We start from the raw sequence: 24,991 nt of genomic DNA, 5'->3' as shown, positions 1-24,991 counted from the left end.
TTGACTGGCAGGATATAAATTTACAGGACATTTTGAGAAAAGTGCCAGACCCGTATGCATTGGGTGCGTAACCTGATTAGGGCGTCCGTCCACGGTGCTCACAATGTGTACTCCATGTGTAACTCTGTGTTGTTGTCTGTTCACACTGCTATGCTTTATCTTGGCCAGGTCGCAGTTGGAAATGAGAACTTGTTCTCAACTAGCCTACCCGGTTAAATAAAGGTGAAAAAATAAATAATTTTATGACAAATCACATTTCTAGATGATGGTAATTCATCTTAACAGAACAACGAGTGCGGTGTCCTTATCAAATTCCGACGTGCACTTTAAAGATGTTCGAAAAGCTGTCCACATATATTTTCTTTCAGACAACAAGACGAGTAACGAACAGCAGAATTACTAGCTTACGTCAGTCTACTATACCCCAGTGTAGAAAAGCTTACCTATTCTATTGGTGGGCATTTTTCCAAACAGATTCTGGGACAGTTTTGGGATGGTACATCCCACATTCATCCAACTGGTAAGCCTAGGCTACATAAAACATTAAAAGGCAATGAGTCTGATGCAACGGGTGAGAACATTTTAGCTTAAAACGTTGATCAAGTATTTTATTTCACATTTTAAGCACAGCAATGCGCACAGACTACATGTGACTGTTTAGTCCATAATGCAATTAGTGGGGAAACACTTTTCAAAGGTGCATCGTTCATGTCAACGGTTTGTCTGTTTAGAAACAGAGGGGATTTAAAGATGCAACAACTAGGATGGGTTGCAAATATGACTAGGATTGTGCCTTTGACTACTGGACAATGGGGGGGGGAAGTTGATTTTGAAAACCAATAGAATATGAGAGAAATAGGCTTCTGGTTTCAATGGAGAGATGGCATATAGAAGTCTAAAATAATCGCCTCCATGGATATGGTCCGAATTTTGCCTCGGCTACTTTGAAGCAAGGTAAGACGTGCTTCATATGTAGTAAAATGTTCAGGTTTCAAACAATTTCAGTATATTTAAAGAAAAATAAATAAAATGCTTAATTATCACAGACGATTGGCCAGCGGATAATTTTATTTATCGGCTTTTCTAAAAAAAAAAATATATATATATTGGCCCAAAAAATTGCTGTTACCTGCTAACGGAAACCCTGGTGTGTGTGCTGAGTGAGCCACTGAGGGTGACTGTTCTTTCAGCCTGCAGGCCGTCCTGTTCCATTGCTTCAGCCATTGTTCCCGTTTCCTCTAAACAATGTGCTGCTCTTTCCCAAACACCACCACGTGAAGCCCGTCAGGGCTACCCAGCACCTCAGGCCTTCAGGCCCCTGCTCATGTGTTTTCCTCGGTCCATGGAAACACACCGTCTGATTCTGACACTGTGCCATCCTGGTCATGGCCTTAACCCAGAGTCTGCAGTTTCAACTTGGCAAGAGTACAGGATCAGCTGCTTTCTCGCTTTGAAAGGAAAAGAGAGCTGATCCACTGCTGTTTTAGAGGTGAGGAGATATTCTCACTAAGGGCCCGAGGACAGTCATCCCCCTCCCTACAGCTGCAGGACAGCTGCCCCACCAACAGCCTGAGGCCCTGTTGTGCTCTGACGTCCACAGGCAACCCCCACCCCAGGCACAGTTCTAGGATCTGCTTACCCTCTCCAACTTATTAAAGGAAAACACAAAATGACTTGCGATCAGTGTCTGGGCGCTACTTCCTCTAACTCTCCCACAGGCCTTTCGTACATCTGAGGAGCGACACTCTGCCGCCTTGCGTCTTAACAACATTAGTCAGCCTTTCTTCTGACGTCCCACGCACACACACACGGGCTCGCTCGCTCTCTCTCTCTCTCTCGCTCTCTCTCTCTCTCGCGCTCTCTCTCGCGCTCTCTCTCGCTCTCTCTCGCGCTCTCTCTCGCGCTCTCTCTCGCGCTCTCTCTCGCGCTCTCTCTCGCGCTCTCTCTCTCTCACGCTCACACACTCAGAGACTAGTGGCTTCTTGGAACTTGAAGCTGCAGGCCACAACAATAATTTAAAGCCTTCCTTTCAGTTGACCCAGATTAGGGCCTGGTACTACTACCATGTTCAGTGTTTAGCCTCTGTCTCATCTGTATTCAGCTGGAGTGGCTGAGGTTTATTATTCACTTTTTGGGAGTGTAAGTCTGTGGGTGTTTTCTTCATTAGCGAAGGCTTTTGACCACTGTTTTGTTGAGTAACCACAGTCGTACTGACTCAGCACTACATCTTCAGTCTGTCCTGTTGCAGTAAAGCACTGTCCTGGAATCCACATCTCAGCTCTGTGCTTTTCTTTTTTTTGAGCCCGGTGGCGTCTGGTGACTAACCCCACAGTGGAGTCTTCCTGCCTGGGTTAGAGCACAGAGTAACAGGACGTGGGTTTTACCTTCCCAGAGTGCATCTGTGAGTCACAACATGGTGTGGGAAAGAAGCCCTTTGTGCCCTCACACCCTGACTCAATCTGGAGGCGCGTGCCCCGCGCTGTGCCCCGCGCTGACTGTCTAGTGCCCATTTGTAAACGTTTTTTGTTGTTGTTATTCTCTTCATTGTATCTAAGTACACTGCAATTCAGATTCACATGTAAAATGCCAACGTTTTATTTGTGGGGCATGTATGGCTGTATATGTACGGGATAATCAACAAGAGGGTATGGAAAATAATGAAAAGAACTTCCCTCTGACATTATTTTCCAGAGAATGCGTAGAGCCACGAGCTGATTATCCCTTTTTATAATTTAACACATTTGCCGCTAGAAATGTGTTCAACATCTACTGAAGTAGCAGTTTACCAAAGATGTTTATTACTATACCAAGATTGGAAACGACAAGCTGTGGTCTATGGGGAAAAATGTGTCATAGTGGGCAGAACAAGCAAGGAGGTGGGCAGAGCCAAGCACGCGCTAGCGATATCAAATTTATTTATATAGCCCTTGTTACATCAGCTGATATCTCAAAGTGCTGTACAGAAACCCAGCCTAAAACCCCAAACAGCAAGCAGTGCAGGTGTAGAAGCACGGTGGCTAGGAAAAACTCCCTAGAAAGTCCAAAACCTAGGAAGAATCCTAGAGAGGAACCAGGCTATGAGGGGTGGCCAGTCCTCTTCTGGCTGTGCCGGGTGGAACATGGCCAATATGTTCAAATGTTCATAAATGACCAGCATGGTCAAATAATAATAATCACAGTAGTTGTCGAAGGTGCAGCAAGTCAGCACCTCAGGAGTAAATGTCAGTTGGCTTTTCATAGCCGATCATTAAGAGTATCTCTACCGCTCCTGTGGTCTCTAGAGAGTTGAAAACAGCAGGTCTGGGACAGGTAGCACGTCCGGTGAACAGGTCAGGGTTCCATAGCCGCAGGCAGAACAGTTGAAACTGGAGCAGCAGCGTGGACTGGGGACAGCAAGGAGTAATCATGCCAGGTAGTCCTGAGGCATGGTCCTAGGGCTCAGGTCCTCCGAGAGAGAGAAAGAAAGAGAGAATTAGAGAGAGCATACTTAAATTCACACAGGACACCGGATAAGACAGGAGAAGTACTCCAGATATAACAAACTGACCCTAGCCCCCCGACACAAACTACTGCAGCATAAATACTGGAGGCTGAGACAGGAGGGGTCAGGAGACACTGTGGCCCCATCCGATGATACCCCCGGACAGGGCCAAACAGGAAGGATATAACCCCACCCACTTTGCCAAAGCACAGCCCCCATGCCACTAGAGGGATATCTTCAACCACCAACTTACCATCCTGAGACAAGGCCGAGTATAGCCCACAAAGATCTCCGCCACGGCACAACCCAAGGGGGGGCGCCTAACCAGACAGGACGATCACGTCAGTGACTCAACCCACTCAAGTGACGCACCCCTCCTAGGGACGGCATGAAAGAGCACCAGTAAGCCAGTGACTCAGCCCCTGTAATAGGGTTAGAGGCAGAGCATCCCAGTGGAGAGAGGGGAACTGGCCAGGCAGAGACAGCAAGGGCGGTTCGTTGCTCCAGAGCCTTTCCGCTCACCTTCACACTCCTGGGCCAGACTACACTCAATCATATGACCCACTGAAGAGATGAGTCTTCAGTAAAAACTTAAAAGTTGAGACTGAGTCTGCGTCTCTCACATGGATAGGCAGACCATTCCATAAAAATGGAGCTCTATAGGAGAAAGCCTCCAGCTGTTTGCTTAGAAATTCTAGGGACAATTAGGAGGCCTGCGTCTTATGACCGTAGCGTACGTGTAGGTATGTACGGCAGGACCAAATCGGAAAGATAGGTAGGAGCAAGCCCATGCAATGCTTTGTAGGTTAGCAGTAAAACCTTGAAATCAGCACTTGCCATAACAGGAAGCCAGTGTAGGGAGGCTAGCACTGGAGTAATATGATCAATTTTTTTTGGTTCTAGTCAGGATTCTAGCAGCCGTGTTTAGCACTAACTGAAGTTTAATCAGTGCTTTATCCGGGTAGCCGGAAAGTAGAGCATTGCAGTAGTCTAACCAAGAAGTAACAAACGCATGGATTAATTGTTCTGCATTGTTTTTGAACAGAACGTTTCTGATTTTTGCAATGTTACGTAGATAGAAAAAAGCTGTCCTTGAAACAGTCTTGAAATGTTCGTCAAAAGAGAGATCGGGGTCCAGAGTAACGCCGAGGTCCTTCAGTTGTATTTGAGACGACTTTACAACCATCAAGATTAATTGTCAGATTCAACAGAAGATCTCTTTGTTTCTTGGGACCTAGAACAAGCATCTCTGTTTTTTTCGAGTTTAAAAGTAGAAAGTTTGCAGCCATATCCTATTGGCAGGTTCTAGTATACATCTGCATATTTCCGTTAGGGAACGCCTACTCTGTGAAGTGCGCGTGTGCAATATCTCAAATCACCTTTGCACTCCTTCTAAACAACCCAATTAAAAATAAAATAACAACTTTTGCAAAGGGTAAAGTCTACATAACGTAGTCTTCTCTGTTCATAACAAATTTTAGTTTTGGGAACAGAACACTGTATTGAGATCAAATGTTTAATCGATGAGAACATTTGCAGAATGTCAGCCAAAATCCATCTCGTTCCATCTTCTCCCACTGCCTGCCAGTGGGCTTCCTCTCACTACCATATTTGGTAGCGCCAACCGGATGCTTCACATTTACACATCCAGTGAAATATCTGTCTCATTGTTCTGTCTGTGAGTTTACTACATAGCTACAGTAGTTGCCCTGGTAACCAAACAGACTTGCAAGTTTAGCTAACCAAACCATCAGTCCTAGCTTGCTATTATGAAAATCGAATTCAACAATGCCAATAATGTTTTCAATTCGACTTGTGATTTCAAAAGCAGCTCAGACATAGAACATGTAAGAATTAACTATAGCCGTTGGATTCTACCGTGCAAATATAACACGCATTATATGGAAATGATGGGCGCCCTTCAAGCCAATCAGAAACGAGTATTCAACAATGCCATGATATAAAACTGTGTAACGAACAATACTATGACGAGGTATCAGGGCAGTATCCCTGCTGTGGGATAGGAGTTGTACCCCCCCCCCCCCCCCCCCCAGTGTGCCTCATGCATAGTGTGGGAATCCCTTTGTGTGTGTGTTAGAGGGAGAGAAAGAGAATCCCTTTGTGCCCTACCCTCACCCTCTGACTCACTGTAGGCCGTGTGCTCCACACCCCTCCGCTCCCTTCCACACTGCCGAGACTCCTTCCTGGACTTTGTATTGTAAACAAACTAGTTTCCCATCCCACGCACTGAGCTGGCAGCAGCCTTGATGGATACATAGATACAACTGTATTACCCCTTTAAGGGAACTGGTTGGTCTTGAACATTGAGCACGGTTACATGCACACAATAATGAGATTATTGTGGATAGTCAGGTTACACATATAAATAGTTTGTTTTAAAAAACGTTGACATGCTTTGCAAGAAGAACGATGTCCCTAATAATCCGGTTTACATGGGACACATCTGGAATCAGGCTACCTGATCCAGTTTACATGGGACACATCTGGAATCAGGCTACTGGTGGGACTTTTGATAAATGCAGAAAATCCCCAATCAAATCAGTTCAGATGTGTATTAGTTTATGATGTGTTCTTTCAGTTATTTTTTATTTTTAGAGGGAAGCTTTAGAGGGAAGCTTTAGAGGGAAGCTTTAGAGGGAAGCTTTAGAGGGAAGCTTGCACTACCCCGTGCTGCCACATGTACAGAGTAAATACACAATAGGAATGGCAATTTCTATTTTTAATTATATATAAAAAAAAAACATGTATTTTTAAATGTTTATTTTTAAAAAATTACATTTTGAAAGAAGTTTACATGTCCTAATAATTCAAAATATTTCTCAGAAACCAGTTTTTAATTGACCTCTGCTTACTTCGATTATGACCTTTTACGCCGATTTTTAAGATAAGCAGAGTAACGTGTTTACATGACTGATGCCGTACTCGGCCTTCTGCTATGATCAGTTTTAATATTGAATTATTAGTGTGCATGTAAACGTATTCATTAAGATAAAAGCCGAGCTATGATACAAAAAACACATTTACACCAGAAACATGTTGCCAACCTTCTAGAGCTGTTTGGGGGGCAAGTCTCTAACTGATTTTAAAGGCTCTAGTGGTACCCCTGTTAGAGGCTCTAGTGGTACCCCTGTTAGAGGCTCTAGTGGTACCCCTGTTAGAGGCTCTAGTGGTACCCCTGTTAGAGGCTCTAGTGGTACCCCTGTTAGAGGCTCTAGTGGTACCCCTGTTAGAGGCTCTAGTGGTACCCCTGTTAGAGGCTCTAGTGGTACCCCTGTTAGAGGCTCTAGTGGTACCCCTGTTAGAGGCTCTAGTGGTACCCCTGTTAGAGGCTCTAGTGGTACCCTTTTTTTAGAGGCTCTAGTGGTACCCCTGTTAGAGGCTCTAGCGGTACCCTTTTTTTAGAGGCTCTAGCGGTACCCTTTTTTTAGAGGCTCTAGCGGTACCCCTTTTTTTAGAGGCTCTAGCGGTACCCCTTTTTTTAGAGGCTCTAGCGGTACCCCTTTTTTTAGAGGCTCTAGCGGTACCCCTTTTTTTAGAGGCTCTAGTGGTACCCCTTTTTTTAGAGGCTCTAGTGGTACCCTTTTTTTAGAGGCTCTAGTGGTACCCTTTTTTTTAGAGGCTCTAGTGGTACCCTTTTTTTTAGAGGCTCTAGTGGTACCCTTTTTTTAGAGGCTCTAGTGGTACCCTTTTTTTTTAGAGGCTCTAGTGGTACCCTTTTTTTTAGAGGCTCTAGTGGTACCCTTTTTTTTAGAGGCTCTAGTGGTACCCTTTTTTTTAGAGGCTCTAGTGGTACCCTTTTTTTAGAGGCTCTAGTGGTACCCTTTTTTTAGAGGCTCTAGTGGTACTCTCTTAGCATGGTATTCCAACTGAAACTTCTCAAGTTACTTATTTCCTATGACTTTAGCTGATGTGATGTTACACAAATACATCATTCATATGAACCTGCTGCAGCCTCTCCTTTAGTATAATATAATAATCAGAGTGATGGTAGTAACTAGGGCTGGGGAATGCCAAGGGACCTCACCATACGATGTTATCGTGATGCTTAGGCGCCGATACGCTACGTATTTGTGATTCTCAGAATTTTCTACATGTATTGTGATTCAATACTTCTATTTTATTGCCATTTTGATGTTCCAAACATATTGCTCATCCGTAATGTCTGCCGCAGAGAGACGAGAGCAACGAGGAAAGGAGTTTTGATCCGTCATGGAAATGAATGTTGATAGCTAGAACTATCTAGAAAAATCAATACTGGTGTTAAAATATCAATGGGAGAGAGCGCTCTCTGATCTGTAGTAACTTGGTTTTGTTTTTCCCCTGATGTGATCTCTCTCCTCTCCTCTCTCCTCTCCTCTCTCCTCTCCTCTCCTCTCCTCTCCTCTCCTCTCCTCTCCTCTCCTCTCCTCTCCTCTCCTCTCCTCTCCTCTCCTCTCCTCTCCTCTCCTCTCCTCTCCTCTCCTCTCCTCTCCTCTCCTCTCCTCTCCTCTCCTCTCCTCTCCTCTCCTCTCCTCTCCTCTCCCTCCTCCCTCCTCTCCTCTCTCCTCTCCTCTCCTCTCCTCTCCTCTCTCTCTCCTCTCCTCTCTCTCTCCTCTCCTCTCTCTCTCCTCTCTCTCTCCATAGTCACGTGGAGAAGATCACCACTTGGCACGACCCTCGGAAGACCATGACGACAGCCATGAACCAGATGAGTCTCCACGCCCCCCCACCCTCTGCCAGCCCACAGCAACGCAACATGGCCCTGTCCCAGCCCAACCTTGGTGAGTCACGCAAGTTCTCTGTCTCTCTCTCTGTGTCTCTCTCTCTCTGTGTTTTTCTCTGTGTGTCTCTCTCTCTCTCTGTGTCTCTCTCTCTCTTCCTCTCGCTCTCTCACACATAACTACCTAACAACTGTGAGCATCCTGTCCTAACCACTCCTGACATGTCAGTGTTTACACATCGCCACAGTCCTTGACTATTATCACTCACACCAATGATATCTTTCAGCCTGGGGACTACCACAATAACACACACACAGTCCTTACCAGCTACCATGATAACGCCAAAGCCTGGTTGAGTGTGTGTCAACCAACCAGAAGCCTGTTGCCAGAGAGATGCATGTTGTTGTGTTGAAGGTGGAGAGATAAGGAAGCTCTCCTCACCCTTTTATGCTCCACTTAGTCTGACAGAGCCTGACTGCTCCTTCATAACACAGATTCACATTGACAGGTTAATCTAATTCACATTAGCGATAGCGTAGCATTGACTGCGTATTCTCATCCGTGTTAGCCTAGCTAGCACCTATAATAGACCCAGCTAAGCAATCTGACAGCCACCTTGACTCAGCCTGCAGAACATCAACCCTCTGCCACTCCACTGCTGGAAACAGGCCAATGGGCACCGCTCTCTAAAGGGTCAGGCCAATGGGTACCGCTCTCTAAAGGGTCAGGCCAATGGGCACCGCTCTCTAAAGGGTCAGGCCAATGGGCACCGCTCTCTGAAGGGTCAGGCCAATGGGCACCGCTCTCTGAAGGGTCAGGCCAATGGGCACCGCTCTCTAAAGGGTCAGGCCAATGGGCACCGCTCTCTAAAGGGTCAGGCCAATGGGCACCGCTCTCTAAAGGGTCAGGCCAATGGGCACCGCTCTCTAAAGGGTCAGGCCAATGGGTACCGCTCTCTAAAGGGTCAGGCCAATGGGCACCGCTCTCTAAAGGGTCAGGCCAATGGGCACCGCTCTCTAAAGAGTCAGGCCAATGGGCACCGCTCTCTAAAGGGTCAGGCCAATGGGCACCGCTCTCTGAAGCAGGGGTCTCAAACTCAACTCCAGGAAGGCCTCGTGTTTTGTTATTTGTTCTACAGACAACATGCCAGGAAGAACAACTCTTGAGTTGGTATAGTGATTGTGTTGAGAGGTTTGACTGTCTCTGTCTGTTGTACAACTGAATGCAGTAGGTTAACTGCCTTGCTCAGAGGCAGAATGACAGATTTTTACCTTGTCAGCTTAGGGATTTGATCCAGCAATCCTTCCGGTTACTTGCCCAATGCTCCTACCCGCCAGGCTATCTGCCGCCCCATGACTGTGTGTGTGTGTGTGTCTTGTTTGGCCATTTTAGGTGTGTCTACAGCTGGAGAGTGATGGGCGGTGTGGGCAGGGGAGTGGGCTGGGGAGTGGGCAGGGGAGTGGGCAGGGGAGTGGGCAGAGGAGTGGGCAGGGGAGTGGTAAACAAAGCGAGGGGAGGGGGAGAACATAAAGCGAGGCAAACAAGTGAAAGACTTGGGAATTTAGGACAGTGGGACACAGAGGGGGGGGGGGGGGTGGCTGGCTGGGACACAGAGCGGGGGGGGGGGGGGGGGGGGGGGGGGGGGGGGGGCTGGCTGGGACAGAGAGGGGGGGGGGTGGCTAGCTGGGACACAGAGGGGGGGGGTGGCTGGGACACAGAGGGGGGTGGCGAGGGTGGCTGGACAGAGAGGGGGGGGGGGTGGCTGGGACAGAGAAGAGGGGAGGGTGGCTGGATGGGACAGAGAGGGGAGGTGGCTGGCTGGGACAGAGAAGGGGGAGGGTGGCTGGGACACAGAGGGTGGTGGCGAGGGGGGCTGGGACACAGAGGGGGGTGGCGAGGGTGGCTGCGACAGACAGTGGGGGTGGCGAGGGTGGCTGGGACAGACAGGGGGGGTGGCGAGGGTGGCTGGGACAGAGAGGGGAGGGATGGCTGGGACAGAGAAGAGGGAGGGTGGCTGGATGGGACAGAGAGGGGAGGTGGCTGGCTGGGACAGAGAAGGGGGAGGGTGGCTGGGACACAGAGGGTGGTGGCGAGGGGGGCTGGGACACAGAGGGGGGTGGCGAGGGTGGCTGCGACAGACAGTGGGGGTGGCGAGGGTGGCTGGGACAGACAGGGGGGGTGGCGAGGGTGGCTGGGACAGAGAGGGGAGGGATGGCTGGGACAGAGAGGGGAGGGATGGCGAGGGTGGCTGGGACAGACGGGGGGGGTGGCGAGGGTGGCTGGGACAGACAGGGGGGGTGGCGAGGGTGGCTGGGACAGAGAGGGGAGGGATGGCTGGGACAGAGAGGGTTGTCTGTGACACAGAGAGAGGTGTATGCGTGTCAGTGTGCGTGTATGAATGGAGTCTCTCATCCTGAATAATTGTCTGTACACCGCCCCACTCGACTTGTTCAAACGCCACTGGGATGTTTTTCTCCTGTCTACTCCGTGGCCTTGTGGTTAGTGTCCGCCCTGAGAGTGGTTAGTGTCCGCCCTGAGATTGGAAAGTTAGAAGTTTGATCCCCCGGGCTGAGTCGTACTAAAGACTGTGAAAATGGGACCTGATGCATCTCTGCTTGGCGCTCTGCATTAATGAGAGAGATTGGGGGGGTAAGACCCTGCGGTAGTCGTCCTGTCCAGGGGTGTACTGGTACAGCAAGGTGCGTCACGCTACAGAAACAGGAGATAGACTAGTGTCCTGTCCAGGAGTGTACTGATACATCACGCTACAGAAACAGGAGATAGACTAGTGTCCTGTCCAGGGGGTGTACTGGTACAGCAAGGTGCGTCACGCTACAGAAACAGAAGATAGACTAGTGTCCTGTCCAGGGGTGTACTGGTACAGCAAGGTGCGTCACGCTACAGAAACAGAAGATAGACTAGTGTCCTGTCCAGGGGTGTACTGGTACATCACGCTACAGAAACAGAAGATAGACTAGTGTCCTGTCCAGGGGTGTACTGGTACATCACGCTACAGAAACAGAAGATAGACTAGTGTCCTGTCTCGGGGGTGTACTGGTACAGCAAGGTGCGTCACGCTACAGAAACAGGAGATAGACTAGTGTCCTGTCTCGGGGGTGTACTGGTACATCACGCTACAGAAACAGAAGATAGACTAGTGTCCTGTCCAGGGGTGTACTGGTACAGCAAGGTGCGTCACGCTACAGAAACAGAAGATAGACTAGTGTCCTGTCCAGGGGTGTACTGGTACGGCAAGGTACATCACGCTACAGAAACAGAAGATAGACTAGTGTCCTGTCCAGGGGTGTACTGGTACTGTAAGGTACATCACGCTATAGAAACAGAAGATAGACTAGTGTCCTGTCCAGGGGTGTACTGGTACGGCAAGGTACATCACGCTATAGAAACAGGAGATAGACTAGTGTCCTGTCCAGGGGTGTACTGGTACATCACGCTACAGAAACAGAAGGTAGACTAGTGTCCTGTCAGGGGGTGTACTGGTACTGTAAGGTACATCACGCTACAGAAACAGAAGATAGACTAGTGTCCTGTCCAGGGGTGTACTGGTACTGTAAGGTACATCACGCTACAGAAACAGAAGATAGACTAGTGTCCTGTCCAGGGGTGTACTGGTACTGTGAGGTACATCACGCTATAGAAACAGGAGATAGACTAGTGTCCTGTCCAGGGGTGTACTGGTACTGTAAGGTACATCACGCTACAGAAACAGGAGATAGACTAGTGTCCTGTCCAGGGGTGTACTGGTACTGTGAGGTACATCACGCTATAGAAACAGGAGATAGACTAGTGTCCTGTCCAGAGGGTGTACTGATACATCACGCTACAGAAACAGAAGATCTGCTCATAGGACACACACACACACACACATGTTTCTGTCAATCTTCCATGGAAAGTTTTCACATGATAAAATCGATATTTGATATGGATGTTGGTGACTGATTCACAGGTGCCAGTGCTGTTCTTTCAATCTCCAACTCAAAATTTCATTCTCTCGCTCTCTCTCCCCACCTAACAACAAACGCTGTAGCTGTTCCTGTAGACTTCCAGTCATTGTGCTAACGCTAGTTAGCATTGGCTCGCGAAACTACCCCCTTGCTAAATTGTAATTATTTCGCCACTATGGCCTATTTATTGCCTTACCTCTCTTATCTTACCTCATTTGCACATAGACTTTTATATTGTGTTATTGACTGTATGTTTTGTGTAACTTTGTTTGTGTCGCAATGCTTTGCTTTATCTTGGCCACGTCACAGTTGTAAATGAGAACTTGTTCTCAACTGGCCTACCTGGTTAAATAAAGGTGCATTTAAAAAAAAAAATAACTTCCTTCATACTGGACACCAAGACATACAAATGGTATCCATGAGTTCGTGTGACTCTGGGGAAGTAGATAAATGGCTTCGTTATCTATTTTAAGAGTCTCATTAGATCCTTACCTATCGTTTGCATTGGGATGTTCCAGTGATGTCTCCAAGAGACCCTTAATGTGAAACAGACCTTACCCAGACCTTTCGGTTACCATGTTCTCAGAATATTTCATATGAAATGTTCTAGAACCGTTTTCATTGGAACGTTGCAAGAATATTCCCGGTGTCCAGTTTTCTGAGGGTTAGGAAAATATTCCATCACGGCACACTAATCTTACACATAAAAAAATAATATATATATATATATATATATATATATATATATATATACATTTTAAAAATCTTTTACATGTTTTTTTGATTTTTTGGGGGATTAGTATATATACATATTTTTTAACATTTTTTAAAAATTATTATGAAATATGTTAACATTTTAAAAACATTCTTTTAAAATATATATCTGCAGATATGTGCTATTTTACAGCGGGGGAATTCGTGTCACTTTTCTACACTGAGTTCTCATAAAACATAAAAGAAATATGGTGCCGATGTTGATTTCTTACATTGTGACATCATGAGAGTGACCCCAAATGTTCCCATGAGCCTCAGCATTCTCTCCTATTTATTGAATATTGGTTATCGGATGCAGTTGTCGTCCGATAACGATACAACGGTAAAAGGCCAATATATATCTAGAACATTAATATGGGATATTCTGAGAACATGGTAACCACGTTCTTGGTCAATTCTGTTTGACATTAAAGGGAATGTTCTCTTAACTCAAACCGCAAAACACGCTAAATAGGTTCTCAGGAGGTTTTTGCTAACATATATAGAAGGTTCCCATAACTAACGGAAAACTGGACACAAATATCAGAGGAACATTACGGGTAACATTACAAAAATGTTCTCTCTCTCTCCATGGTTTGCCTCCCTCCCCCTCTCTATACAGTTCTCTGTGTGTTGTACACCCCTTTCCCCTCCTCTCTCCGGCGTTGACAATGCTGGCAGACGCCCCAGTCTTTGTTGAAGAGGAATTCTCTCTGCCTTTCTTGTCCTGATGGATATTTTCCACTGCTTTGTTCTCCTCTTCTCTCCCCTCCCCTCGTCTCCTCTCCTCTTCTCTTTTCCCCTCCCCTCCTCTCCTCTTCTCTTTTCCCCTCATCTCCTCTCCTCTTCTCTTTTCCCCTCCCCTCCTCTCCTCTTCTCTTTTCCCCTCATCTCCTCTCCTCTTCTCTTTTCCCCTTGTCTCCTCTCCTCCTCTCCCCTTCTCTTTTCCCCTCCCCTCGTCTCCTCTCCCCTTCTCTTCTCTTTTCCCCTCCCCTCGTCTCCTCTCCCCTTCTCTTCTCTTCCCCCCCCCTCGTCTCCTCTCCTCTTCTCTTTTCCCCTCCCATCGTCTCCTCTCCCCTTCTCTCCGCTCCCTCAGATGGACATGTAGCTCTGCTCTGCGGTAGGGTTTGAACAGACAGGTCTATGGTTTCCAGTTAGAGGTCTTGATCCCATACTGTAGATCACTGGTTCCCAACCTTTTTTGGTTAGTGTGCCACCAACTGAGTTTGTTGTATTTATTATGGATCCCCATTAGTTCCTGCCAAGGCAGCAGCTACTCTTCCTGGGGTTTATTATGGGTCCCCATTTAGTTCCTGCCAAGGCAGCAGCTACTCTTCCTGGGGTTTATTAAGGATCCCCATTAGTTCCTGCCAAGGCAGCAGCTACTCTTCCTGGGGTTTATTATGGGTCCCCATTTAGTTCCTGCCAAGGCAGCAGCTACTCTTCCTGGGGTTTATTATGGGTCCCCATTTTAGTTCCTGCCAAGGCAGCAGCTACTCTTCCTGGGGTTTATTATGGATCCCCATTTTAGTTCCTGCCAAGTCAGCAGCTACTCTTCCTTGGGTCCAGCTAAATTAAGGTTATACATTTGAAAAACATTTACAATACATTCATAACAGATTTCACAAAATATTAAATGAGTGCCTTCAGGCTCGTACTCTACTACCACATATCTATAACGTGTGTGTAATGCGTATGTTGTGTGTTTGTATGCATGTACCTATGTTTGTGTTGCTTCACAGTCCCCGCTGTTCTATAAGGTTTATTTTTGTTTTACTTTATGAGTTACTTTATGTATCGTATGTAGTACTTTGCACCTCCCCATAGTCTCTTCTGCACTTGGGGACTGTGAAGAAACCTCTTGTGACATGTCTTGTGGGGTTTGCACGTCTCACAAATACAAGTAGTGATGAAGTCAATCTCTCCTCCACTTTGAGCCAAGAGAGATTGACATGCATATTATTAATATTATCCGTCTGTGTACATCCAAGGGCCAGCCGTGCTGCCCTGTTCTGAGCCAATTGCAATTTTTTGTAGCACCTGACCACACGACTGAACAGTAGTCCAGGTGCGACAAAACTAGGGCCTGTAGGACCTGCCTTGTTGATAGTGTTGTTAAGAAGGCAGAGCATCGCTTTATTATAGACAGACTTCTCCCCATCTTAGCTACTGTTGTATCAATATGTTTTGACCATGACAGTTTACAATCCAGGGTTACTCCAAGCAGTTTAGTCTCCTGAACTTGCTCAATTTCCACATTATTTATTACAAGATGTAGTTGAGGTTTAGGGTTTAGTGAACGATTTATCCCAAATACAATCCTTTTAGTTTTGGAAATATTTAGGAGAAACATATTCCTTGCCACCCATTCTGAAACTAACTGCAGCTCTTTAAGTGTTGCTGTCATTTCAGTCGCAGTAGTAACTGACGTGTATAGTGTTAAGTCATCCGCATACATAGACACACTGGCTTTACTCAAAGCCGGTGGCATGTTGTTAGTAAAGATTGAAAAAAGTAAGGGGCCTAGACAGCTGCCTTGTGGAATTCCTGATTGTACTTGGATTTTGTTGGAGAGGCTTCCATTAAAGAACACCCTCTGTAACTCTTTATCCACATTATAGCAGGGGGTGTAAAGCCATAACACATACGTTTTTCCAGCAGCAGACTATGATCGATAACATCAAAAGCCGCACTGAAGTCTAACAAAACAGCCCTCACAATCTTTTTATCACACATTTCTCTCAGCCAATCCTCAGTCATTTGTGTAAGTGCTGTTCTTGTTGAATATCCTTCCCTATAAGTGTCGTGAAAGTCTATCAATTTGTTTACTGTAAAAATAGCATTGTATCTTGTCGGCTATTTGAGCCAGTAAAGGTGGCTTTACTTTTCTCAGGTAGGGGAACAACTTTTGCTTCACTCCAGGCCTGATGGCACACACTTTCTACAAGGCTTAAAATGAAGATATGGCAATATCGTCCACTATTATCCTTCGTCATTTTCCATCCAGGTTGTCAGATCCCGGTGGCTTGTCATTGTTGATAAACAACAATATTTCCCCTCACCTCTTCCACACTTACTTTACGAGAAAAAAAATAATATATATAATTCTTGTCTTTCATAATTTGGTCAGATATATTTGGATGTGTAGTGTCAGCATTTGTTGCTGGCATGTCATGCAAAAGTTCGCTCGTCTTGCCAATGAAAACATTATTAAAGTATTTGGCAGTATCAGTGGGTTTTGTGATGAATGAGCCATCTGATTCAAGGAATGATGGAGCGGAGTTATCTTTTTTTGCCGATTTAGATCAGTAACCATATGTCTACTCCTTTAGGAGTGTTGCGATTCTTGTTTGTAGAATTATCATCAATCCTGGGCCTAGAGAGGTGGTGGTGTGCAAGGTTTTGTTTCAGACCTGCACTAAAACGCCTGTTTTTTTTTAGACATGTACTTCGTTGTCAATTAACTTAGAGAGAATGGAAAAGTGTCTATGTTCACAACCCAACTCCCAAGACACACTAGTAATCAAGACTGTAGTAACCTGTCTCTCTCCATTACCAAGGCTGACGATGACCACTGTCCCTGTAATTCTACAATAGATTCAGTGGAATTTCCCACCCCCTTTGCACTGTGTTCTATCTCCCATGGCAACCCAGTGAGTGACCTCTGATCCCAATCGGTGTTGACTCGGCAGGTTTAGCTCCAGTCATGATTCCTGCTTATCCTCCACTGTTACTCACGTTGACTCATCAAGACTGGACAGTGGAGAAGCTCTCTATTCCACTTCCACTCTTTGGTTTTGTATTCCTTATCCAGTCACCTGATGGAACAAAAAGGTAAATAAATAGGTCCGTAACTGAGGAACAACTGTTGAAGGTCAGTCAGACCTGTTTCTGTTCCAAATCCCAAAGATTTTAAATCGCCCCAAAACTTGTATTGTCCATTCAAATTGACATTACTGTGAAATGTGGTCGCAGGGAACTGCATCAGTCAGCCATGGTAAAGGTTATAGCCATAGAATTAGGAATGACACTACTGGTCATTTGAATGTGATTTCTCTGGGTAAAGATGAAGTAACTCTGGCTGACGTGGTGTTGGTGCTGCTTGTGAACAGGGGAGCCGTCTGATGACTGGGAGCAGGCTGAAAATCCTCAGGGAGAAATCTACTTCATTGACCACAAAACACAACGAATGTCCTGGCTCGACCCGCGTGTGGACGCTCGCCTCAGTAAGTATCCTCTGGATCGCAAACCCCCCCCGTCCCCCCGTCCCCCCCTCCAACCCGACCAACCCCCCGTCCCCCCCTCCAACCCAACCAACCGACCAACCCCATTCACCCTTAAAGCCCCCTGATCACACACTAGCACTGAACTAATCAAACTGTGCACCTTGATCCATCATACCTGACCCATGACCCCTTAACTCTACCCATAACTCTGTGCCCCCTAGGGGCAGAGCTTTGCCTGTCAGAAGCTACAGTGCCTCCTAAAAGTATTCATACCGCTTGACTCGAGAGCCAGGAGGGTGGACTATGAACTCTGGTCAGTCTCGGCAGCATCACCAGTTGGACTACTAACGGGGTCTCCCAGGACTAATAACAGGGGTCTGATAACAGAAGCCAGGCCAGGGGTCTGATGACTGGGGCCAGGCCGGGGGTCTGATGACTGGGGCCAGAATGATATGATAGGGAAGTGTCCAGGGAGCCTCTCTTCTCATCACGTTCCTCACCCAGATACTAGGTTATCTGTGGAGCTCCAACTCGCCACAAAACCCTGTCAGGTCCCTAGAGAGATGTGGCAGGAGACCGACCCAGGCAGATGCCTGTCAGGTCCCTAGAGAGATGTGGCAGGAGACCGACCCAGGCAGATGCCTGTCAGGTCCCTAGAGAGATGTGGCAGGAGACCGACCCAGGCAGATGCCTGTCAGGTCCCTAGAGAGATGTGGCAGGAGACCGACCCAGGCAGAACCCTGTCAGGTCCCTAGAGAGATGTGGCAAGAGACCGAGCCAGGCAGAACCCTGTCAGGTCCCTAGAGAGATGTGGCAAGAGACCGACCCAGGCAGAACCCTGTCAGGTCCCTAGAGAGATGTGGCAAGAGACCGACCCAGGCAGAACCCTGTCAGGTCCCTAGAGAGATGTGGCAAGAGACCGAGCCAGGCAGAACCCTGTCAGTTCCCTAGAGAGATGTGGCAAGAGACCGACCCAGGCAGAACCCTGTCAGGTCCCTAGAGAGATGTGGCAAGAGACCGACCCAGGCAGAACCCTGTCAGGTCCCTAGAGAGATGTGGCAGGAGACCGAGACAGGCAGAACCCTGTCAGGTCCCTAGAGAGATGTGGCAAGAGACCGAGCCAGGCAGAACCCTGTCAGGTCCCTAGAGAGATGTGGCAAGAGACCGAGCCAGGCAGAACCCTGTCAGGTCCCTAGAGAGATGTGGCAAGAGACCGACCCAGGCAGAACCCTGTCAGGTCCCTAGAGAGATGTGGCAAGAGACCGAGCCAGGCAGAACCCTGTCAGGTCCCTAGAGAGATGTGGCAAGAGACCGAGCCAGGCAGAACCCTGTCAGGTCCCTAGAGAGATGTGGCAAGAGACCGAGCCAGGCAGAACCCTGTCAGGTCCCTAGAGAGATGTGGCAGGAGACCGACCCAGGCAGAACCCTGTCAGGTCCCTAGAGAGATGTGGCAGGAGACCGACCCAGGCAGAACCCTGTCAGGTCCCTAGAGAGATGTGGCAGGAGACCGAGCCAGGCAGAACCCTGTCAGGTCCCTAGAGAGATGTGGCAAGAGACCGAGCCAGGCAGAACCCTGTCAGGTCCCTAGAGAGATGTGGCAAGAGACCGACCCAGGCAGAACCCTGTCAGGTCCCTAGAGAGATGTGGCAAGAGACCGAGCCAGGCAGAACCCTGTCAGGTCCCTAGAGAGATGTGGCAAGAGACCGAGCCAGGCAGAACCCTGTCAGGTCCCTAGAGAGATGTGGCAAGAGACCGACCCAGGCAGAACCCTGTCAGGTCCCTAGAGAGATGTGGCAAGAGACCGACCCAGGCAGAACCCTGTCAGGTCCCTAGAGAGATGTGGCAAGAGACCGAGCCAGGCAGAACCCTGTCAGGTCCCTAGAGAGATGTGGCAAGAGACCGAGCCAGGCAGAACCCTGTCAGGTCTCTAGAGAGATGTGGCAGGAGACCGAGCCAGGCAAAACTGCGGAGGAGAATTTAAGTGGTGTTTCACTGGTATCAGATTCAACCGTGCTAATTGTTTTCAACCTGGAGACTGATTTAAACCACTATGAGTGGAACGTATCGTAGGGCCTTATAAAACGCCCTAATTTCGTTCAGTTTTCCTACGTTGCCTCATCAGACGGATGAAGGAAAACACAAATACTGATGCATTAGGTCTTATCTTCTTCTTAATTCATATTAATACATTTTCCTACTAAGTTTCAATAGGTTTTTTTTGTATATTGTTGGATTCTGTGATTCTTCCCGCGTTCTCCACATCATAGATTTTATAGGGCCGCTATATCAACACTACATTACTCTGTTACCCGTGACAAAAAAAAATCATTAACTTATAGTTCATGTTATTATGCCTTTTTTACAAGAGTTTTAGGCCAGACTTGTGACTCCCTCTCTCCCCCAGCCAGGGTTCCTGTTGCACAAGAGGTTGTCCTCTGAGACTGCCTGTGCGTGAGAAGAGTGTGAGCACTTCTGCCTGCCTGGCCCCCGACCACGGTCCACACACATATGCATGCATACACAAACTCTGTCCCCCTTAAATATGTCACTCTGACATGAACTCCCTCAGCTCTCTTATCAAATGTAATGCACACTGACAGATATTAACTGGTGGACTGTGTGTTGGGGACCTCTCTCTCTGTGTGTGTGTGTGTGTGGGGGACCTCTCTCTCTCTCTGTGTGTGGGGGGGACTTCTCTCTCTGTGTGTGTGTGGGGGGGACTTCTCTCTCTCTGTGTGTGTGTGTGTGTGGGGGACCTCTCTCTCTCTGTGTGTGTGTGTGGGGGGGGGACCTCTCTCTCTCTGTGTGTGTGTGTGGGGGACCTCTCTCTCTCTCTGTGTGTGGGGGGGACCTCTCTCTCTGTGTGTGTGGGGGGGACCTCTCTCTCTGTGTGTGTGGGGGGGACCTCTCTCTCTGTGTGTGTGGGGGGGACCTCGCTCTCTGTGTGTGTGTGTGTGTGGGACCTCTCTCTCTCTGTGTGTGTGTGTGGGGACCTCTCTCTCTCTGTGTGTGGGGGGGGGGACCTCTCTCTCTGTGTGTTGGGGAGCTTTTGTTTCGAACAGGGGATGTTGTAGGTTTTAGTGCGTTGCAGATTTTCGAGACTGGAAGTGTTTCTCAGTTTTTCCAGTTCTTTTTTTTTCTTCCTCTGACCCTGTTGGACAGCTGTTTCTGGGAAGTAAACGAAACAAGAAGGTCTTTGTTGGCAGAGCATCCCCACTAAGACTTAGTACTTACTGTCTCCCCCCTTCTCCCTTTCCTGCTCAACTTCTCTCTCTCTTGCTCTCTCTCTTGCTCTCTCTCTTGCTCTCGCTCTCTCTTGCTCTCTCCCATACCCCAACTTCTCTCTCTCTCTTGCTCTCTCTCTGCTCTTTCCCATACCCCAACTTCTCTCTCTCTGCTGATATCGTGACTGGGAGCTGTGAGGGGTTGCTGGCTCGTCGTCTTGTTGCTCTAATCTATCTCATCATGTGTTTTCCATCATGGTAGTCGGTCGGTTTAACACCCGGTGCTAGCCTTGAAGAGGAGGGTGGGGAGAGTAAGTAGAGGAGTGTTTGGAGGTGGAGGATAAGAGTGTGGGAGGGAGAGCAGAAGAGAAGGGGGTGGGGGAACAGAAGGTTGTATAGGAGTGTTATTTTACTTGTGGCTGAGGCCGTGTGGAGCTCTGCACATCTGGCCAGACTGCAGTCTGTTTTCTGCAGCCCCAATCTGCACTCTCTGATAGGGTGTGTCCTGCCGTGTCCCAGACCCGACCCTAAAGATTCTGCTCTGTGTGTTTCTGTGTGCAGTTGCATGCACACCATCTGTCTGTTTGGCCCCTATCCAAACCTAATGCCTCTACTCTGGCTAATTGTTTTTATAAAAACAAGGAATAATTCCATATTCCCATCATCTATTGGATGTGTTTGAATATCTTATCTTTTTTAAAACCTTTATTTAACGAGGCAAGTCAGTTAAGAACAATTCTTATTTACAATGACGGCCTAGCAACAGTGGGTTAATAACTGCCTTGTTCAAGGGGCAGAACGACCTTGTCAGCTCAGGGATTCGATCCAGTAACCTTTCTGTTACTGGCCCAACGTTCTAACCACTAGGCTACCTGCCCAACGCTCTAACCACTAGGCTATCTGCTCTAACCACTAGGCTACCTGCTCTAACCACTAGGCTACCTGCTCTAACCACTAGGCTACCTGCTCTAACCACTAGGCTACCTGCTCTAACCACTAGGCTACCTGCTCTAACCACTAGGCTACCTGCTCTAACCACTAGGCTACCTGCTCTAACCACTAGGCTACCTGCTCTAACCACTAGGCTACCTGCTCTAACCACTAGGCTACCTGCTCTAACCACTAGGCTACCTGCTCTAACCACTAGGCTACCTGCTCTAACCACTAGGCTACCTGCTCTAACCACTAGGCTACCTGCTCTAACCACTAGGCTACCTGCTCTAACCACTAGGCTACCTGCTCTAACCACTAGGCTACCTGCTCTAACCACTAGGCTACCTGCTCTAACCACTAGGCTACCTGCTCTAACCACTAGGCTACCTGCTCTAACCACTAGGCTACCTGCTCTAACCACTAGGCTACCTGCTCTAACCACTAGGCTACCTGCTCTAACCACTAGGCCACCTGCTCTAACCACTAGGCCACCTCCTCTAACCACTAGGCCACCTGCCCAACGCTCTAACCACTAGGCCACCTGCCCAACGCTCTAACCACTAGGCTACCTGCTCTAACCACTAGGCTACCTGCTCTAACCACTAGGCTACCTGCCCAACGTTCTAACCACTAGGCTACCTGCTCTAACCACTAGGCTACCTGCCCAACGTTCTAACCACTAGGCTACCTGCCCAACGTTCTAACCACTAGGCTACCTGCCCAACGTTCTAACCACTAGGCTACCTGCCCAACGTTCTAACCACTAGGCTACCTGCCCAACGTTCTAACCACTAGGCTACCTGTCCAACGTTCTAACCACTAGGCTACCTGCCCAACGTTCTAACCACTAGGCTACCTGCCCAACGTTCTAACCACTAGGCTACCTGCCCAACGTTCTAACCACTAGGCTACCTGCTCTAACCACTAGGCCACCTGCCCAACGCTCTAACCACTAGGCTACCTGCTCTAACCACTAGGCTACCTGCTCTAACCACTAGGCCACCTGCCCAACGCTCTAACCACTAGGCTACCTCCTCTAACCACTAGGCTACCTCCTCTAACCACTAGGCTACCTCCTCTAACCACTAGGCTACTTGCTCTAACCACTTGGCTACCTGCTCTAACCACTAGGCTACTTACTCAACGCTTTAACCACTAGGCTACCTGCCCAACACTCTAACCACTAGGCTACCTGCTCTAACCACTAGGCCACCTGCCCAACGCTCTAACCACTAGGCTACCTGCTCTAACCACTAGGCCACCTGCCCAACGCTCTAACCACTAGGCTACCTGCTCTAACCACTAGGCTACCTGCTCTAACCACTGGCTACCTGCTCTAACCACTAGGCTACCTGCTCTAACCACTTGGCTACCTGCTCTAACCACTAGGCTACCTCCTCTAACCACTAGGCTACCTGCTCTAACCACTAGCTACCTGCTCTAACCACTAGGCTACCTGCTTTAACCACTAGGCTACCTGTCCAACGCTCTAACCACTAGGCTACCTGCTCTAACCACCAGGCTACCTGCTCTAACCACCAGGCTACCTGCTCTAACCACCAGGCTACCTGCTCTAACCACCAGGCTACCTGCTCTAACCACCAGGCTACCTGCTCTAACCACCAGGCTACCTGCTCTAACCACCAGGCTACCTGCTCTAACCACCAGGCTACCTGCTCTAACCACCAGGCTACCTGCTCTAACCACCAGGCTACCTGCTCTAACCACCAGGCTACCTGCTCTAACCACCAGGCTACCTGCTCTAACCACCAGGCTACCTGCTCTAAGCACTAGGCTACCTGCTCTAACCACTAGGCTACCTGCTCTAACCACTAGGCTACCTGCCCAACGCTCTAACCACTAGGCTACCTGCCCAATGCTCTAACCACTAGTTTACCTGCTCTAACCACTAGGCTACCTGCCCAACGCTCTAACTACTAGGCTACCTGCTCTAACCACTAGGCTACCTGCCCAATGCTCTAACCACTAGGTTACCTGCTCTAACCACTAGGCTACCTGCCCAACGCTCTAACTACTAGGCTACCTGCTCTAACCACTAGGCTACCTGCCCAACGCTCTAACTACTAGGCTACCTGCTCTAACCACTAGGCTACCTGCCCAATGCTCTAACCACTAGGTTACCTGCTCTAACCACTAGGCTACCTACCCAACGCTCTAACTACTAGGCTACCTGCCCAACGCTCTAACCACTAGGCTACCTGCCGCCCCTATGGTGGTTTCCTGTACGGGTCGACGTTTATTGGGATGAGTCTTGTCCTGCAGGTAGACCTGACCGATTTACACTAGATGGGCCAGTTGTAAAGTCAAAATTGGCTCTTTTGTAAAAATTTATGAAAACAAACATTTGCACTTTGGTCTTCATTTAAGGTTAGGGTTAGGCATTATGGTTAGCAGTGTGGTTAAAGTTAGGTTTAAAATCAAATTTAGTTTTTACTTTGTGTCGGTGCCAGCTAGTGACAACTCTGCAGAGCTTCCTCCAGAATAACCTGCGTTTCCTGTCTGCTCCCATCACCAAACATGGAGACTGTTGCAACTAACAGTTTTGTATCCAAAATGGCCGTGCATTGAGCCTCTGGGAATTACATCATTGAGTTTAATAAGAAGATCACGGATGGGTATTTTCCCAAATTGTGAAGTACGTTATGTAACAATAAGGGGCTCTGTGGAAAACCTTGTGGTCCACAAATGTGTTGCTTTATAGAGAAGGTGAAATCATAAATTGCATGTCAGCTATGCCTATAATAGTTTTTCTCCCTGTATTATGTCCAACCCCCCCCCCCCCCCCCCCCCCCCCCCCCCCCCCCCCCCACGTTGAGGGTAGGTAATCTATGTAGGTTCCTTTGCTCTTCATCCAGACTTCAAGTCCAGCTGACAGATGGGGAGAGAGACACACTGAACCGCCAAGGAAAGAGGGGGAGGGGGAGGGAGAAGAGAGGAGGCAAAGGACTGTGAGATGGAGGGAAAGGGAGAGGGCAAAGGACTGTGAGATGGAGGGAAAGGGAGAGGGCAAAGGACTGTGAGATGGAGGGAAAGGGAGAGGGCAAAGGACTGTGAGATGGAGGGAAAGGGAGAGGGCAAAGGACTGTGAGGTGGAGGGAAAGGGAGAAGGCAAAGGACTGTGAGATGGAGGGAAAGGGGGAGGGCAAACCGATGTCCTGAGAGGGGGAAAGGGAGAGGGCAAACCGATGTCCTGAGAGGGGGAAAGGGTCTCTGCAGTGAAATCACCAGACTGTCTGCTTTCTGTACCATGTGCCTTTTTAGCTCCACATTTAGTTATTTATGCATTTTTAGTTGTTCTACAAACGTAGAAACGTACAAACGCTGGGCTGTATGTTTAGATTTATATTACATTGTAAGGCTGCATGATGGGACTCTAATGATTATTTGAAAAAAGTCACATGAAAGGCATGAGTTCTGCTCATGTTTCTTACACAGGCTGTACACACTTCATCAGTCTGTCATTCACAATTTGACAAGCACTTGATCATCTCCCCCGTCAGACTATTCTCAATTAAATCTGGTCTTTATTTAGCCTACTAATATGTGTGGAATCATTTTTTAATTCAGAATGGCCCACAAAATCAACACCCATGGCCTCTAATTATAAATGGAGGAAGCGTTTCCTGCGGTTACGTTTTTTTAATATGCTATCTAGGCTACACCGGTT

General features: G+C 48.1%; 1 protein-coding gene across 3 annotated transcripts in view; it reads left to right on the top strand.

Annotated features, from left to right (window-relative positions):
• The window catches only part of wwtr1 (WW domain containing transcription regulator 1), a 69,735-nt gene that overhangs the window by 30,555 nt on the left and 14,189 nt on the right, over positions 1 to 24,991 (top strand). For 2 of the 3 annotated variants that reach the window (XM_055943794.1, XM_055943795.1), the window contains exons 2-3: positions 8,126 to 8,262; positions 17,033 to 17,146. In XM_055943794.1, the coding sequence (XP_055799769.1) occupies positions 8,126 to 8,262; positions 17,033 to 17,146 (251 nt within the window). The remainder of the gene's footprint in view (positions 1 to 8,125; positions 8,263 to 17,032; positions 17,147 to 24,991) is intronic. The other variant, XM_055943796.1, reaches the window with a different exon arrangement.

The sequence above is a fragment of the Salvelinus fontinalis genome, chromosome 14, assembly GCF_029448725.1.
Source record: "Salvelinus fontinalis isolate EN_2023a chromosome 14, ASM2944872v1, whole genome shotgun sequence".
NCBI classification, from domain to species: Eukaryota; Metazoa; Chordata; class Actinopteri; order Salmoniformes; family Salmonidae; genus Salvelinus; species Salvelinus fontinalis.
This window is presented reverse-complemented; position numbering and strand designations above follow the sequence as displayed.